The following is a 19,784-nucleotide window of genomic DNA, read 5'->3' as shown; positions in this document are numbered from 1 at the left end:
TGAGCAGGTCTAGATCAATTCCTGCCTATGATCAAGATAATGCTGCAGTAATTAGCTTCTTTGTTCATAGTGAGCAGGTCTAGATCAATTCCTGCCTATGATCAAGATAATGCTGCAGTAATTAGCTTCTCACCAATGGTGTACAGGCATGGTTGTCCACACTGTGAGCATCAACTTCATATTCTAAAACTAAATTAGAGATGTCAGATCTGTCAAAGAAAGAGAAAACAGTATTATCACTCTGCAATCAATCAATCAATCAATCAATCAATCAATCCTTGTGGGGCCCTGGGTAAGAATAGGTCCCCAGCACATCATCATCATCAGCGGCAGCAGCAGCAGCAGCAACAGCAGCAGAGGCTCCTAAGAGGCTCCCCAACTTTCTTTGGGTGTTCAGGCTCAGTGACCTGGTTGATTGCATGTCGTTGTTCACCAAAGACGTTGGGTGTTGCTCATAATATCAACCACCAGTTTGTCTGGCCCAGACTTAATCAGTCGCAGGCAACAACGACATAGCTGGACATTGTTCACAGCAGCATCAAACATCACAGAACCAAGGACACATAAAACAGCAATGTTCTCACTATATCATGGCAGCCTGGGAATATTCGTGTCTTGGCCCAGCTTACCGGAGGCCAGTAGCACAACCAACAACCCACAGCATCGGGTTATGACAGAACACAATCAGTCAGCTCGCACGCTGTAACTACCAGACCCTCATTGAAGTCGTCTCTTACAACAAGGAAGGGTACGAGGCACCCATTATTTGCGGAATTATGTTCTGGGGACTTTCAAAGAACCAATTCTAAATACATGTTTGTTATTTTCATTCAACTATTCAATCTCCCTGTTGGAAATTAAGCATGGAAGAAAAGGGGTCCCAGTCATAACTACTGCCAAGTTAAAGCTTTAAGGAGAGCCAGGATTCAAACACTATGGAAGCAAACCTCAAGGACACCAGGGCTCCCATTAATTTCCATCACTGATTCCTGTACTGGTGCTACCCACCTCCACCTAACAAGTGAGCTGATGAGTTTGGCGTAGCCAAGGGCCGCCGCAAGATGAAGTAAAGTCAGTCCACCATGGCCAGCCTTGGGGTAAGTCTCCAGTTTCTGCCAGGGTCGACCAGCCAGGTGCTCCACATACTGCACAAGACGACACTCGGTGTTCTCATGGTCAACATTCAGGGCATGCTGGAATAGTGCACAACAAACAAAGTCACAAGACTCGTCTCACTCCCGGACAGATTCTCGTTTCAAACTTGTATCTACATTTATTCTGATACTGTTAAATAGCTGTGTGAAGAAAGGATTGAACTTGTTCCCATCTTAAAGGGAGCCAAGGCTCGAGACAATGGTCAGTCCCAGCAAACTCGATTAAGTTCAGGGTACACTGTTGTAGGGCTGGGATGATACACAACTGTGTGATCAAATACATACCATGATGCTTTGCTCACGATCCGATATATACCATGATACCTTGCTCACGATCCGATATATACCATGATACTTTGCTCACGATCCGATATATACCATGATACCTTGCTCACGATCCGATATATACCATGATACTTTGCTCACGATCCGATATATACCACAATACCTTGCTCACGATCCGATACATACCACGATACTTTGCTCACGATCCGATATATACCACAATACCTTGCTTACGATCTGATACATACCACGATACTTTGCTCACGATCCGATACATACCACGATACTTTGCTCACGATCCAATACATACCATGATACTTTGCTCACGATCCAATACATACCACGATACTTTGCTCACGATCCAATACATACCATGATACTTTGCTCACGACCCGATACATACCACGATACTTTGCTCACAATCCAATACATACCATGATACTTTGCTCACGATCTGATACATACCACGATACTTTGCTCACGATCCGATACATACCACAATACTTTGCTCACGATCCGATACATACCACAATACTTTGCTCACGATCCAATACATACCATGATACTTTGCTCACGACCCGATACATACCACGATACTTTGCTCACGATCCGATACATACCATGATACTTTGCTCACGACCCGATACATACCACGATACTTTGCTCACGATCGGATACATACCATGATACTTTGCTCATGATCCGATACATACCATGATACTTTGCTCTCGATCCCATACATACCATGATACTTTGCTCACGATCTGATACATACCATGATACTTTGCTCACGATCCGATACATACCATGATACTTTGCTCACGATCCGATACATACCACGATACTTGCATGCACTCTCATCTATCATGCTTAAGCCATCTCTTTCAAAGAGTGGAAGGCCAAATACCTGGCACACTGATGATTTACAGTTGGCAGTGTCATAGACAGGGTTTGTCAAGGAAAGCTCACCTGCTTGTCAAGGAAAGCTCACCTGCTTGTCAAGGAAAGCTCACCTGCTTGTCAAGAAAAGCTCACCTGTTTGTCAAGGAAAGCTCACCTGCTTGTCAAGGAAAGCTCACCTGCTTGTCAAGAAAAGCTCACCTGTTTGTCAAGGAAAGCTCACCTGTTTGTCAAGGAAAGCTCACCTGCTTGTCAAGAAAAGCTCACCTGTTTCTCAAGGAAAGCTCACCTGTTTCTCAAGGAAAGCTCTCCTGTTTGTCAAGGAAAGCTCACCTGCTTGTCAAGAAAAGCTCACCTGTTTCTCAAGAAAAGCTCACCTGTTTCTCAAGGAAAGCTCACCTGGTTGTCAAGGAAAGCTCACCTGTTTCTCAAGGAAAGCTCACCTGTTTCTCAAGAAGGCTCAACTGCTTGTCAAGGAAAGCTCACCTGTTTCTCAAGGAAAGCTCACCTGCTTGTCAAGGAAAGCTCACCCGTTTGTCAAGGAAAGCTCACCTGCTTGTCAAGGAAAGTTGTGTTCTTGTCAGCTGGCATGAGCCTCTTCTCCAGTTGTTCCAACCTCTCCACCAGCAGCAGTTTCATCTCCGTCGCTGAAACAAAAACATAGCAAACATTTACACACTTCTACACATGTACCGAGATTGTGAGGCAATACGCGATGTTGCAGCAGTATCATAATGGCACACAAACAGCGAGTGGGTTGGGTTTGATGCCACTTTCTAGTTACTGGTATTCAGTTCCTTCAAAGATGCCAGGGGGCGCTGGGGTAGCCTAGTGGTTAAAGTGTTGCTCGTCACACTAAGACCCAGGTTTGATTCCCCACATGAAGCCCATTTCTGGTGTCCCCCGACGGAATATTGCTGGAAGCGGTGTAAAACCCAACTCACTCACTCACTCAAAGCCCAAAGTGAGGCAGGTCACAGACACAAGGCATTAGTGGAACACCATGAGCACAGGCAGAATAATTTGGCTGAATCTAGGACTGGAACCTTGAATCAGCTGAGGGGACACAACTCTGCAAACTGAGTGAGTTAGTTGGAGTTTACACCACAACTGGCATTATTCCAGCAATATAAGGGCGATATCAGCAATGGGTTGGACACATTGTACCAAGCTGGGGAACAAACCTTGGGCTTCTGATTACTGAGCAAACGCTTTAAAGCAGCCCTTTATTGCCACATTGCAAAGTGAACTGTGACACCTTCGACAAATGAACCACCCGTGTTCCAAAATCAGTGTTCAAAACAAAAGGGGGGCCTCTGGTACTTGAATCTTTTGACTTCTAATATGAGGAAAATCAAAAGTCCCCTTGACTGTCAAGCTTAATTTCCAACACTGCAAAATATACTGAGGTACAACTACTCACAATCCATTGAGAACCATTCGTTGTGAGCTGACTGCGTGCTGTGCTTCTCCCGAGCCTTGTACTCGAACACCTCACTGTTGGAGATGACAAACCCATCGTTACCAGGCCGGCGTCATGTGCTGCAAGACATCATCATCATATGACATCAACGTTCCACGCAATCAGGGTATATTAACACGCAAACAACCAATTCAATGTCTGTCCACCTGCAGCGTCACCAGGCCGGCGTCATGTGCTGCAAGACGTGTGTGTGTGTGTGTGTGTGTGTGTGTGTGTGTGTGTGTGTGTGTGTGTGTGTGTGTGTGTGTGTGTGTGTGTGTGTGTGTGTGTGTGTGTGTGTGGTTTAACACCACACTCAGCAATATTCCAGCTGTACGACTGCTGCCTGTAAACAATCAAGTCTGGGCCCACAATCCCCCTTTAGAAGTGTGAGATACTGACCTGGAGTGAAGCACCGGAGAACCCCTGCCTGTACAAGTGTAGCAGGCACCGTCTTACTGTTGAACACAACAGAGTAGGACGTGGACGTGGAGAACCATGGGCCTGTCACCAGGATCTTTGTGCCACCCTTCCAACATACAACAACACTCAATAACATCTCATCAGCCACTGCCAACACTATCACAGGCATGTCTACCCTAATCATGCTGATTATTGATTATTGATGATAGATAATTTAACAACATTTTGGAGGTACAGTAAAATATGTTTATAACGAATAGGTTATAAGGAACTAAAATCAGTGGCCCCTTTGAGTTTGTTATAACCGTCGTTTACTGCACACCTCACAGCTACCTCAATGTACTTGCTCTCAAATCATAAACTAGAACACATCCCGATAAGATTACTCAGAAGTGGATTTATCATATCTGTCAGCGAGTGAGTTTGGTTTTTACACCGCTTGGAACAGTATTTCAATATTATCACAGAGAGGCAGCTTGGTTTGGGTGGAAATGTGAAACTCTATGCCCCTCACATCTGTGTAGCACCAGTCAGGGGAGAAGTCTGTGATGACGCCCTGAGAGAAGCTGCTGTCTGTGTCAGTCTGTGAGTGAGTGTTGTCTGCTGTCTGCGTGTCTGACGTAGCAGACGTCGATGTTGAAGATTGATGCGACTCTGCCCGTTGCTGCTGTGATTGTTGAGCTTGTTGGTTGCTGAGGCAGTTAGCACAATTGATGAGCGGGACAGAAGTCGGCATTCCGCCACTTGACGTCCCGAGACTTGCATTTGTGTCGGGCAAATCAGGACAGTCATAAAGTTCGGGCAAGTCGAGAAGATAATCAAGATTGAGATCAGTACTGGGAAATGAGGAAAAGCTGCCATCAAGAGTATCACAATTATCAGTCCCCGAATTATCTTTCACTAGTGTTCCCACAGTGTGCGAGCAGTCCCCGCGAATGAGCGAGTCTAATGTATTGTGGAGATTTCGCTGAGTATCTGAGATTGTAGCTGACATTTGATCGAGAAAAAGATCCTTCGAATCCTGCTGGGTGCCTGCCAGCTCCAACAAAGCATCACTTGCAATATTCATCGGAACGGGAGACTTTCTGTTCGAGTCATGCGCATGGAGATTGTGAATATGTTGTGACAATTTATCATCCTGCTTGACACCAGCAAGCACTTGGGGAATGGTTTGGAGTATCTGAGGCTGAGGGAAACGGCCCTGCGTGTCCAGGGTTGCCGCGGTGATGGTGTGAATGGGCGTGGTGAGAGAGTTGTTGATGATGGAGATGGGTGATGTGTTATGTCCGCTGACAAAGATCAGACCGTTACTGCCGTGGAGACTTGCTAGGTTTAGAATGAGAGGAGCAGGAGCTGCAGCTGTGTGGTTCAAGTCTTGAGTGGAGTTGGACGAGGGGGCCGTAGTGGGCGTGATCACCACCTGGCTGGTGTGAAGCTCGGGAGTGGGCGGGGCTACCGACTGGGTGGCGCTGCGTTGGGTGTGGCGCTGCAACATGGACACTAGGCGATTGTGTGCCAGGCTGGCTGTGTTAGGAGGTGATGAGTCCTTGGTGCATTTGGAATGAGGAAAGTTTTTGTCACAGGAAGGAGTGCATTTGTGGGGTTTGGCTTTTCCTGATTTGTCCTGCCGAAGGTTAATCAACTGTTGAACAAAGTCTTCAATTGTTTCTTCAACCTGCAAGAAAAGGAACAATATTGTAACCGTGCAACAAAACCTTTTCTAGGAATATCAACCCTTAGTGATACCCCGAGTCAATTAACACAACGTCAACACAACAATAGTGATTAGACGTTAGTTTGTTACAGGCAAACTGAATATCTGACTAGTTCTTGTTTCATCCCCTTAATGCCAATCACCAGGCAAGGTAACAACAAGTACCATCTCAAGTACACTCAGATACAGCATACTGACTCTGAGCCCACCAGTCCTTGTTTCATTTCTTTGATGCCAAGTGCCAGGCAGGGTAACAACAAGTACCATCTCAAGTACACTCAGATACAGCATACTGACTCTGAGCCCACCAGTCCTTGTTTCATTCCTTTCATGCCGAGTGCCAGGCAGGGTAACAACAAGTACCATCTCAAGTAAACTCAGATACAGCATACTGACTCTGAGCCCACCAGTCCTTGTTTCATTCCTTTGTTGCCGGGTGCCAGGCAGGGTAACAACAAGTACCATCTCAAGTAAACTCAGATACAGCATACTGACTCTGAGCCCACCAATCAATGTTTCATTCCTTTGATGCCGAGTGCCAGGCAGGGTAACAACAAGTACCATTTCAAGTACACTCAGATACAGCATACTGACTCTGAGCCCACCAGTCCTTGTTTCATTTCTGTAATACCAAGTGCTAGGCAAGGAAACAACAAGTACCATCTCAAGTACACTCAGATACAGCATACTGACTCTGAGCCCACCAGTCCTTGTTTCATTCCTATGATGCCGGGTGCCAGGCAAGGAAACAACAAGTACCATCTCAAGTACACTCAGATACGGCATACTGACTCTGAGCCCACCAGTCCTTGTTTCATTCCTATGATGCCGGGTGCCAGGCAGGGAAACAACAAGTACCATCTCAAGTACACTCAGATACAGCATACTGACTCTGAGACCACCAGTTCTTGTTTCATTCCTTTGATGCCGAGTGCTAGGCAAGGAAACAACAAGTACCATCTCAAGTACACTCAGATACAGCATACTGACTCTGAGACCACCAGTTCTTGTTTCATTCCTTTGATGCCGAGTGCTAGGCAGGGTAACAACAAGTACCATCTCAAGTACACTCAGATACAGCATACTGACTCTGAGCCCACCAGTCCTTGTTTCATTCCTTTGATGCAGAGTGCCAGGCAGGGTAACAACAAGTACCATTTCAAGTACACTCAGATACAGCATACTGACTCTGAGCCCACCAATCAAGGTTTCATTCCTTTGATACTGAGTGCCAGGCAGGGTAACACTCTGGTAACACTCTGGTAACACTCTTGGTAAAACGTGGCCAGAACCTTCTCCTCTCTTTGCAGGTGCTCCATCCACTACACCACAGAGGAAGTGCACAGTGAGTGGTAAAGTCGTAGACTGGAGCTTAGGGAGAATCACTCAGTTGGGTTTAACATCTCGTTCAACTGTATTTCAGTTATATTACGGCTTGTCACCTTAATGTGGGAGGAAAACCCAAAGTAATGCAGGTCTTAGTGAATATGGTATTACGCCGCGTTTAGCAATATTCCAGCACTATCACAACGATGGGCTTCACACATTGTACACATGTCGGGAATCAAACCTGGGTCTTCGGTGTGATGAGCGAATGCTTTAACCACTAGACTCCCCGGCCGCCCCGATGCAGGTCTTAGATGTTCACCACTTTAGTGAAAGCTATAAACGTGTGGACAAACCTAGAAACATAATCAGAGTGTATCCAGGATTCAAACCATGGACCACCCATGCCTGTGATGTTAATCAGTATTTCTGGGAATCAGTCAAGTCCTGACAGTAATTACTCTCGTCATCAAGATGAATGCTCTCACCATGTGTTCTTGCTCAGGACCAAGATCCACTCTCCTGCCACACGCCACTACAAGAGACACAGTTACAGCTTCATTTCAAGGAGTATGACTGTTGTTACTACAATATCAACATCTATACAAGGAAAACAACAATGTCGTCAAAACTTTTAATTCTTTCTGTCAGTTTCTGACATCAACAATTGAACTCATGTAAGCTTTCAACATCAGACAATGTCTGACATTGTGTCACCATCGGGTTGCATATTAACTGCCCAAATTATCTCCCTTAGTATCTCCCAGTTTCACAAAGATGGGAATGGTTCCTGGGATACAGGTATTTTGTCTTTTAATTCTTTTAGTATTATGACGTAGCTTCATAGAATATGTATCAGAATTTGTAACTATGTTTATTGGCATATACGCTAGGCGTCGTGCCTCAGTTTGGATCTTACCCTATATAAAACAAGTTGTTTTTCAGTGTCTTGCAATGAACACACAAATAAACAATACACTCTTTCACTGCTTCAAAACATAGTCCAGGGTAATTAACTAATCTTTGTTTCTACTAGTCTGTACAAATGATCTGCTTTACAATTGCCATAGTGAGTGAGTGAGTGAGTGAGTTTGGTTTTACGCCGCTTTTAGCAATATTCCAGCAATATCACGGCGGGGGACACCAGAAATGGGCTTCACACATTGTACCCATGTCAGGATTCGAACCCGGGTCTTCGGTGTGACGAGCGAACGCTTTAACCAATAGGCTACCCAACCACTCCACAATTGCCATGGTAACCACGGCAGTCAACGATAGGAAATGAGTCCTTCCTGAAGTTTATCAGTCTTGGACTAAGAGATAACATTTCAATTAGAATTGGTCTTCAGCAACCCAGGTTAACAGGTGCTCCGACTCGCTGACTTGCTTGATTCATGTCACCATATCCCAAATGCTTAGATTGATGCTCATGATGTCAAACACTGGATTGTCTGGTCCAGATTCGATTATTTTCAGTTTGACATCATACAGCTGGAACATTGATGAGTGTGGCGTTAAACAAGAAAGCTAATTCCGAAGCCCTCTGTCAACTCACACATCGGCCTGAGCTGATCAACAAGTTCCTCCTTGGTCCATTCTTTCTTCTCCATGTCGTAAGATAAAACAGGAATGCTCAGTTTGGTGTTGTCAGGGTAGGGGACATTCAGGTAGTGGACAAGAACGATGTCAGGATTCTGAAACAGGTCAGGCCATACAGGTACACAGGTACAATATATCGCAAATTGTCCATTTCAATATTATTTAAACTAATACAGGTGTGTGGGTTGCGAAACATAATGTAATGTGAGTGTCTTTCCAATAGTCAACTTTCCCTTATGTCTTTGAGCTACAATCGAGCAGCCCCTTTCTTCCAAGATTTCAAAGAGCGTCATATGACTCTTGGTCAGAAGTTGTTTGATCAAGGTTACAACATTCAAGGCCTCCGTAAAGCTTTCAAAATGTTTTAAAAATGTGACACATCAGTGACAAAAATGGTGTATGATGCAATTACCTAATTTGACTTACACCATATCTTTGTGTGTTTTTTTCAGGTTAACACTTGACTTGTCTTTGCATGTATTGGTGACGGGTGCCACCTGTGAAACAAAATACACTCACCTTTTTGCGAAACATGGTATCATCACTATTTGATAGTGATTCATATACACATGCTCGTGACATAGTCGGAATCGTACAATCGACTCTGCTTTTGGTGAATTTCAGGTGAACATGGAAAGGGACCTGTCACTATTATTTACTGAACAGTAAGAAACTACACATTACACCCACCTGGAGCAACCAATAACAGCGTCTATGGAAAGTAGGGAGGATCGCCGAGTGCACATATGAGCCATAGATACACTGAAAACAAACACAATCAGGACTCAATCAATTGAATATCAACAAATTATTCAGGTGTCCACCAACATTTAATTGTTCGCTTGTTGATTAATGCATGACGGCAGTCTGTAAATAATCGAGTCTGGACCAGATAATCCAGTGATTGACATCATGAACATCGATCTACGCAATGGGAATATAAAGACATGCATCAACCAAGCCAGCGAACCTGACCATCTGTTGCCGTTGGTTGCCTCTTCAGACAAGCATAGTTGCCTGTTATGACAAGCATGGGTTGCTGAAGACCTATTCTACCCCAGATCTTCATGGGTCCCAATTACCTGTCAAAAGGGTTGGTGGGTATCAGATACATAGGGTCAGGAACCCATATTGTTCATGAATGGGAGGTCACATGTTTTTTAGAGGGGAGATCAATGGCCAAATGATCCTGTCTGGGTCAGACAATCCGGTGATGATGTTGCGAGTACCGAACCATGCCAGCTGGGCACAATGACACGTCTGAGCCTGACCTCCTGATCAATTCTGGTCAACGCTTACAACCAGCAGAGTGGTGGGATCAATTCAATCCTGGCATCCCAGTAATGTTAAAACAATGGGGAAATTAGGAAATTTGTACAAGCACACAGGAATTTGTACTAGCCCAGAGGCATTTGTAGTAGCCCCGGGTTAGTGGGAAAGTGGGCTAGTATTAATTTCCAACCCTGATGTAACGGACACCTGTCATACAGATAGAATATTGCAGAGTGGGGCGTGAAGCCAGAGTGACAGCACAACGCCCCAGTTGTTCCCCTCACCTCCACCCCCTGCACTTTGAGCTTCATGTGATCCTCCCTGATGGTCTTGCCATCGCGCCGCTTCTTCCAGCAGTAGCCGTCCTTGCGGTACCTCACCTTGTTCCGACTGTACAGCAGCATGGAGCCACTCGGAGGCCTGAAACCATGAACCAATGCTGAACAACTATCCACGTTCCATTTCCCCTTCCCACACTTCACTTGACTCATGCTAGCAGTCCAGCATTAATGTAACACTAAACAAAATTGGCCCTTCTAATGCTAATCAATGGCCCTTCCAAAATTTCACCTGTCTCAAGTTGGCATACCATTTTTAACACTAATACCTGGCTCTTCAAACATTTAACGTGTCTGAAGTTGGCACACAATCTCTAACACTAATCACTGGGCCTTCTAAATTTCACTAATCTAAAGTTGCCACACCATTTCTAACACTAATTATTGCCAGGCCCTTCCAAAATGTCACTGTTTCAACCTAGCATGCCAGTGTTGATTTTCTAATGACTGGCCCATCCAAACTTCTTTTTGGCTCTGGCTAGCAGAGCAGTGTAATTTCTAATGCCCTTCCAAAAAATGTTAATTTGCATCAGATTTGCAAACCAGTGTTAATTTCTAATGCCCTTCCAAAAAATGTTAATTTGCATCAGATTTGCAAACCAGTGTTAATTTCTGATGCTAATGACGCAAACCCTGGAAAGCATTTTAGCATTTAGTTCAAACCCAGCTAGCTGTAACAAACTTCATTTACTTTCGACAAGACGATGAGGGTTAATGTCCAACATTATTGACTTGCCCTTTTAATTTGAACTTGCCTCAGACTAGCAGACTAGTGTCAACTTGTAACATTAATCATGTTAATCACTGGCCTCAGGTTAATGGTCAGTTTACTGGAATCCTTTCATCAATTCCATTAAATAAATGAATATTGAAAATATATAATGTCTATGTTTTAGTATCAAGGGACATGTCAATTCCAACCACAAACTCTACTTTCCATTCATACTGAAAATCCATCTCTTCACCGTGACATTTAATACGACATCAAATAAACATGAGCCTCTGGCAAGCCATATTGCATGCAGATTATACACTGTTATGAGGAATTCACATATAGACAATTATTATTAACATTTTTTCTAAAAAATTGTGCATCATAGATAGAACTATTTCACTGCACCAAATAGCACACATTGAAAATACCTGATTTTGAGTTCTCTGATCTGCCATTCTTTGTGACGATCGAATGCTATCAGCACAGATGCTATCTCCTGAAAACAAATTGTCATTGTTAAAGTCACAATGTCCTCCCTTGATTACTATTTACTGCCAAGTTAAGGGAGGTGGATGGTCCCCTCAATCTCCAACATTCAACAGAATTATCCTGATCAGGGTTAAGACAAGAACCACTAAGGTCTTAACATCAGTGCTGAGTTTTGAACACTGATTCGACTCAAAGAATCTTATTTCCATATGGACACAGTATGTATTGTTCATTTTTGTGTTCCATCATGTCTATTCTTGACAATATCATAACACTGTTGATTCCAATAAAATAGAATGAATTTTCAGAGAAACTTTATTTCCATATGACACATGTATTGTAAATTATGATCCATATTGGAATTTTATTCTTGACAATATCATAACACTGTCCATTCCAATTAGAATCTTTTCTCGTAGAAAAACTATAATGCCTCCATTAGATTTAAAAAGCTGCTACAAACACATCAGATCAGATCCAGTGACTGATATGAATAATGACCCATGCCATCATTGTTTGTTGTTTAACGCCGCACTCAGCAGTATTCCACTATTTGACAGCACCCTTTGAAACAGTGGCATCTGGACCAGACAATCCAGTGATTGATATGAATAATGGCTTATGCCATCATTGTTTGTTGTTTAACGCCATACTCAGCAGTATTCCACTATATGACAGCACCCTTTGAAACAGTGGCATCTGGACCAGACAATCCAGTGACTGATATGAATAATGACCCATGCCTTTGAAACAGTCGCATCTGGACCGGACAATCCTGTGACTGATATGAATAATGACCCATGCCATCATTGTTTGTTGTTTAACGCCACACTCAGCAGTATTCCACTATATGACAGCATGCCTTGAAATAGTTGCCTCTGGACCAGACAATCCAGTGATTGATATGAATAATGACCCATGCCATCATCGTTTGTTGTTTAACGCCATACTCAGCAGTATTCCACTATATGACAGCATCCTTTGAAACAGTGGCATCTGGACCAGACAATCCAGTGATTGATATGAATAATGACCCATGCCTTTGAAACAGTCGCATCTGGACCGGACAATCCTGTGACTGATATGAATAATCGATCTATGCAACTGGGATACAATGACCTGCATCCCTCAAGCCAGCGAGCCTGACCACCCGACCCATGCTTGACCACCTGCTGTACTGCATCGTGCACCCACTGACCTCAGCCTGTGTCCTTATTTCTGATTTGTTTGTTTACACCACACTCAGCTCCATGACTACATCCTAAAGATAATCGAGTCTGGACCAGACAAACCAGTGATTGATATTGTAAGCAGTGATCCACATCGCCGGTGTACAATGAAACACAATCATCCAAGTCACCAAGCCTGCCCACCCATCCCTTGTGGTGGCCTCTTATGACCAGCACAGGTTGCTAGGGACAAGCACATGTTGCTAGGGACCAGCACAGGTTGCTAGGGACAAGCACATGTTGCTAGGGACCAGCACAGGTTGCTAGGGACAAGCACATGTTGCTAGGGACCAGCACAGGTTGCTAGGGACCAGTACAGGTTGCTAGGGACCAGTTCTCACCCAGCAACCCCAGATAATGACCTTTGTGTTCAGTAAAGATGACAAACCAAACACACATTAACATTGATAGGATTAATACAGAAATGTACATCTCACTCCAAGTCACAATCAATAACCTACAGTAAAGCCTACAGAGCGGATCACCTACAGTAAAGCCTACAGAGCTTTTAGCCTACAGAGCAGATGACCTACAGTAAAGCCTACAGAGCGGATCACCTACAGTAAAGCCTACAGAGTGGATCACCTACAGTAAAGCCTACAGAGCGGATCACCTACAGTAAAGCCTACAGAGCGGATCACCTACAGTAAAGCCTACAGAGCTTTTAGCCTACAGAGCAGATGACCTACAGTAAAGCCTACAGAGCGGATCACCTACAGTAAAGCCTACAGAGTGGATCACCTACAGTAAAGCCTACAGAGCGGATCACCTACAGTAAAGCCTACAGAGCGGATCACCTACAGTAAAGCCTACAGAGCTTTTAGCCTACAGAGCAGATGACCTACAGTAAAGCCTACAGAGCGGATCACCTACAGTAAAGCCTACAGAGCGGATCACCTACAGTAAAGCCTACAGAGCTTTTAGCCTACAGAGCAGATGACCTACAGTAAAGCCTACAGAGCGTATCACCTACAGTAAAGCCTACAGAGTGGATCACCTACAGACTGTTCACAGTCAAGCTATTGTTTTTGGTATAAGATGGCAAAAGTACTTGAAAATACACACAGGCCTCAAAGAAACCACCATGAAAGTATGAGAACACACATCATGTATATGAGGCACAAAATGTGTTGTGTTTGGCATAAGATGGCAAAAGTACTTGAAAATACTCCAAGGTTCAAGAAATAAACAGGACTCTTTATGTGCCAGTCAGTTACCACGGCAGTACATCAACGAGTCTGGGACATGGTATATGGGCATGATATATGGGCATGGTATATGGACAGGTATATGGACATGGTATATGGACATGTAGTGATGAAACACTTCAGATGTTGCTGTCATACTTTGTCAGGCACAACAGCACTTGTCCCTCTGACAGACATTGACTGAAATATCAGAAAGCTCCCAAGCAAGTGTACAAAACTATGGCAAATCTAGATTTCTCCTGAAAAAGAAGAGATTTTCTGGAATCCTTTGTCTCATATGTTGCCATGGTTGCAAGACAATTGAAAAAACAAAAAACATCAATATAGACCTAAATGTCAGCGGTAGTAAGCACCCCGGGAGATTGGCAAATTGACAAAGGTAGGGGGGCGCTTATTGAAACCACAAGTTACATTTGTTGCCAGAGACATCGAGACACCCGAAACTTGAAAGAAATGGTATGGATTTTAGATAAATGACTTTGGATAAAAAAAAGAGATAGCTAACCCATGCCCTACCACATACCTAACCCTAAGGATCGTATAGGGGTGCTTGATCGGAAATGGGTACCTAACCCTAAGGATCGTAAAGGGGTGCTTGATCAGAAAGAGGTACCTAACCCTAAGGATCGTATAGGGGTGCTTGATCGTAAAGGGGTACCTAACCCTAATGATCGTAAAGGGGTGCTTAATCGGAAAGGGGTACCTAACCCTAATGATCGTATAGGGGAAATTGATCATAAAGGGGTACCTAACCCTAATGATTGTAAAGGGGTACATGATCGTAAAGGGGTGCCTAACCAATGATCGTAAAGTGGTGCTTGATCTGAAAGAGTTGTAGGTAACCTAACCTACCCGAACACTACGAAACCTGTGAACTAAGAGCCACAATCAAGAGCCTGAGCCAATTAGCGCTAATTAAGCTGGGCCCAGTAAACTGCATTCTTGACAATAACAGTTACTCCTTCACCATTGCTGTAATATACACAAACAAAAAAGGACCTGTTATGTAAATCTATTTCAGGATTATCTATATTCGACCCCAAGTCCGCAGCAAAAGACAGTACAAATTCCCAAATTGGAACAATCTTACAATTTCTTTCCCAATTGGATTGCCAAGGGAACAAACAGAACCTTGTTTGGAATTCCAGATAAATCCTTGCTTTTAGTAGAGCGGGATGCTTAATACCACAAATACAGTATACCTCATGAAAAATACTATTGAGTACAAGGAGACCAAGTATAAAATCGCCTACCTTTCACAATCTTCCATAAAGAAGAAAATATCAGGCCTGTGGTAAGTTGTGTCAGGAGATTGTGTCGGCGCCGCTCAGCCATCTTGGGTCTGCAAGAATGTCCAACAAAATGAGCACAAGTGATTCACGGCCAAAACAAGTTGAAACATAATTACTCCACCACTCTTCATGCTCTGATACCTTGGTAACCAACCAAAACATAAATTTCTTGGAAATTTAGATATAAAGGTCTTAATAAAGACGTCACTTTTCCTGGTTCATGAAACTGGAATAATTACAGAACTGTTACCATGGTTACAATCAAGTGGTAACACAAAGAGACTAATGTCAACAATATTATTGACTTTTACATAAGGTTTTTAGAAAAAAAACAGATGTTAAAGTAATAATCCATGATACAACGAACAGGACAGGATTGGGAGAGGGAGGGCGGGAGGGGAACCAGGGGGGAGAGGGACGAGGTTGTGTGACGTCGGTTCGGCAGGCCTGTACAGCAGCAATGGACTAAAGACAAAGAACTTGATCAATGAATGGAGCATAATGGTTTGGTTTGGTTTGTTGTTTAACGCCGCACTCAGCAATAATCCAGCTATATGACGGCGGTCTGTAAATAATCGAGTCCCAGACAATCCAGTGATTGATATCATGAATGGAGCATAATGAATGCATATGTTACCCAGCTCACAATCACTCAGACTGACTGAAAACAATGAAGGCATCTGGGTCAGTATCTTTGTATTCGTAAGAACATGGCTCACAAAACTTGTATTGTCATCAAGTTTACAACTTGGCATGGTGCAACGATATAGCATACAACTCATCGACTATTAAAGGGATAGTTTCAGTAAAGTGTCTATGTACCTACTTAGTTCTCTCTGTTATGTATAGCAACACTGGTCTAGATGACATGAACCCCTTTTACAATAGTTATTGATCAACAGAATGGTTAACAGGATCAACATTAACTTTCAATAAACATCAGAACCATAAATCCTATCATTATTATATATTATCCATTATTTACAGTACAAGAAAAGTAGCTATACTTCAAGCAGCATGCACTTGGAAATGAGTTTGACAGAAACTCTTCTTTAAATATCAAGTGTTTTACATGGAAATATACTACAGAATAATACCCCAAAATGTACTATGATTAATTATGGATATCAAGACATTACACATGAATTATAATAAATGGATTTTGAGTGAAGAGCATAACATTATAACATTACAGTACAATTGAAGCGCCCTGCAAATCATTACTTAAACAAGACAATCAGAGTTGTCTCCCATACCCCTGGGACAGATTGATTTAGCTAATGACACAGAGGGGAAAACTAACAACATGTACAACAGCCAGGGACATAGTTTATACTTTGATTCTTCAAGCTTCAATATCTACTATATGTGTACGTGACATGGTGGAAAGTCACGTGACCTCAACAACCCACAAACACCTGTCTTTGGACAAAATACTGCTTGCATCCTACACTAACTTAGAACATATTGCCAAACAGAAAGTTTATACAGGTTAGGCAACATAATCATCCTATATGCATAACTGGAGCCCTAAAACTAGGGTCTTTACCATGAAGAACCTTCCCTACCATGTCGTCTGTCAACGCCTACATACCGTGCTGCATGAACCTGGAAGAATGACAGAGTTGTTCCCCTTAGCCCATTGCCAAGACAAATGATACATGCCTAAAGAATTACTCTGGGCAAGATTTCCAGCAATGGGACACCAGTATTAGTTTGAATGGGAGGGATAGGGGCCTTGAACAAATACATTTCCAACAGAAGAAAAGTACTATATACAACACATACTCATAATAAAGGGACGTGTTTTTGTCAGAAATACGGTAGTTGAACACTTAGGTTTGTTTACACTGAAGGGCGTGATGAATAGTGCATGTTGATTAATGATAGCATAGTGCAGTTCTTATGTCGGATGAAATACGGTAATTGTTTAAACTGTTATAGGGCGTGGTCAGTGTGTGAAGGTAGGCATTGATCATACATACAAGAATACAGGAGGCACGCTGCCTGCTTCTTCGCAACGAAAACACCTGCAATGTGCACCAGAGAGCGGCCAAAACAGGTGACATTTTCTGTGAAAGTTAAGAAGTTGCAAATGGCCAAAGGAAGGACAAGGTTTGGAACATGCTTCGTCCCTGTTTTGACAGAATGGCCGCTCTGAGCGGGAAATAAAGACGTTGAGTGAAATATATGAATGAACTTACCTTCAGATGCATGAGCATAATCGTCCTCTCCCTCGATGGAGATGCGACAAGACCGAGGGAGCACGCGTGTTTGACGATGCCAGCCAGAGAGAAATTCGGTGTGTCGCCATTGCCAGCTGACGGAGGAAATGACGGTCTTGACATTAGTAATCTCGCCTGTGATTGGGGCTTTGTCGCTTCCTTCCGGGTGGCTTGGTGCCGGCTGTCTAAACTGCGTTTTTTGGCGGTCGGTGCAATGCCCAGATGCTCTCGGCGTAGCCGGTGGCATTCGAGTGGCTTGGTACCGTCTGGCTAAACTGCGTTTTTGGGCGGTCGGTGCAAAGCCCAGATGCTCTCCGGGTGTCTTCCGAGTGGCTTGGTACCGGCTGTCTAAACTGCGTTTTTTGGCGGTCGGTGCAATGCCCAAATGCTCTCGGCGTAACCGGTGTAGTCACGTGGTGGATTTGCGCGAAAAGTGGAACTAAGTAGAGAAAAATGGAACCACATGTACGAGGAATATAAAAGATATTACCGAAGATGCGAAGAGTATAAAAACCTGCAGACTAGGTGTAAAATATATGGTGACAATTGGAAAGAGAGTTAAAGCTGCATTGAATAGCAAAAACATGAAATAGCCAGAAAGGCAAAAAATAAGTATGCCACGAACGTGCAAGAAGTAAAATAAAAGTAGACAGAATATAAAAAAATAAAATCTTTTGGTTGTAGAGATGTGAAATGAAAGACAAGACAAGACAAGACAAGACAAGAGAAGACGAGTAAATTTAATTGAGAATATTTGTAACTTCATCGTGTTCGAAAGCGAAGCCGTAACTAAGGGGCGTAAAAGCGGGGCCGAAGCGGGGTAAAAGCGGGGCCCGGGTAATGGAGCCGAAAGAAGGGAAAGGGAGAAAAGCGATTAGTCGGCCGATGAAAAGAGAGCGATTCGATTGGCTCGGGTTGAGGGTTGAGAGTTGAGTACGGGGTTCATGTAGTATGTAAGAAGTCCCTTGAAAAAAGAGTTCCTATTAAAAAGGGGGTTTGCACCCAGTCAGGGTGTCCCCGAGCCAAAGCAAGCGGTGCCAAGAGACCGACGACTAAACCTGGAGGCACAAGCACTTCCGAAAGGACCGAAAAGAAGCCCGAAGTTGATTTCCAGACGGGTGTGAAATGTCTGGAAAACACCCTTTCTATTAATAAACGTTCGGATATAACGCGAGATTAATAAGATGACTGGTGGCGACATTAGGGCTGTGAAACAACACGTTCTGGCTTATGTGCCACAGGATCGTTTGTCTGGCCATGGAATAATTTCCTTGGAGGTTATAACCTCGAAGCATGCTCTCTTAACCACCGGTGCAGGTTTGCGTCCTGGGGCCTCCAATTGAATAGCATAGGTACGATGCACGTTGCATGATATTTCAAGTTTTTTAAATACGCCAAAGATGCCTAAACCACAAAGACAGATGCTATCGATTGATTTGAAAGCAGAAAGAGCAACACTGTTTGCTGGATATGAGTAATTTTTCTGGAATGTTATATGTTATATTTACATAGGCCTTACCACATCTCAGGGCACTTTTTGAAGTATAAATAAAAAAATACGTTTCGTTGTTGTCATGGCAACCGTTGTTAGATATAATGCGAAAGCCATGAAACATGTGGACAGTGCTTGACTATGTGCTGCATTTGCTACAGGAAAGCTGTTGGATGTTACGGATGGCCCTACCATGATGTTGAAATAGCGTGTTACTGATTAAAGACAGTTTCCTCTGAGAACGTAACATTGAAACACCTTGCTGTGTAGCGGTTCCGCGTTGTGGCTTCAGGCCACAGTTGCCTTGTGAACTTGTGTTAAAGAAGAGGCTTCAGGCCACGGTTGCCTTGTGAACTTGTGTTAAAGAAGAGGTTTCAGGCCACAGTTGCCTTGTGAACTTGTGTTAAAGAAGAGGCTTCAGGCCACGGTTGCCTTGTGAACTTGTATTAAAGAAGAGGCTTCAGGCCACGGTTGCCTTGTGAACTTGTGTTAAAGAAGAGGCTTCAGGCCACAGTTGCCTTGTGAACTTGTATTAAAGAAGAGGCTTCAGGCCACGGTTGCCTTGTGAACTTGTATTAAAGAAGAGGCTTCAGGCCACGGTTGCCTTGTGAACTTGTATTAAAGAAGAGGTGACTAAAACTCATACAGTATCGGTTAGGGA

At 43.5% G+C, this 19,784-nt stretch overlaps 1 protein-coding gene across 1 annotated transcript in view; it reads right to left on the bottom strand.

Annotated features, from left to right (window-relative positions):
* LOC125384200 (calmodulin-binding transcription activator 2-like) overlaps positions 1-17,754 on the bottom strand; it is a 28,348-nt gene extending 10,594 nt beyond the window's left edge. The window contains exons 1-13 of the mRNA XM_048402715.1: positions 17,611-17,754; positions 11,617-11,684; positions 10,420-10,555; positions 9,554-9,625; positions 8,820-8,958; positions 7,753-7,799; positions 4,739-5,899; positions 4,204-4,330; positions 3,969-3,997; positions 3,763-3,868; positions 2,892-2,986; positions 1,009-1,193; positions 134-209 (exon numbers count right to left, since the gene is read on the bottom strand). Of these exons, the coding sequence (XP_048258672.1) occupies positions 134-209; positions 1,009-1,193; positions 2,892-2,986; positions 3,763-3,868; positions 3,969-3,997; positions 4,204-4,330; positions 4,739-5,899; positions 7,753-7,799; positions 8,820-8,958; positions 9,554-9,625; positions 10,420-10,555; positions 11,617-11,684; positions 17,611-17,754 (2,385 nt within the window). The remainder of the gene's footprint in view (positions 1-133; positions 210-1,008; positions 1,194-2,891; positions 2,987-3,762; positions 3,869-3,968; positions 3,998-4,203; positions 4,331-4,738; positions 5,900-7,752; positions 7,800-8,819; positions 8,959-9,553; positions 9,626-10,419; positions 10,556-11,616; positions 11,685-17,610) is intronic.
* Positions 17,755-19,784: the final 2,030 nt, after the last annotated feature.

Source organism: Haliotis rufescens, unplaced genomic scaffold, assembly GCF_023055435.1.
Source record: "Haliotis rufescens isolate VD_foot unplaced genomic scaffold, xgHalRufe1.0.p SCAF_29, whole genome shotgun sequence".
NCBI lineage: Eukaryota > Metazoa > Mollusca > Gastropoda > Lepetellida > Haliotidae > Haliotis > Haliotis rufescens.
Note: the sequence above shows the minus strand (reverse complement) of the source record. Positions and strands in the feature narration are given on the sequence as shown.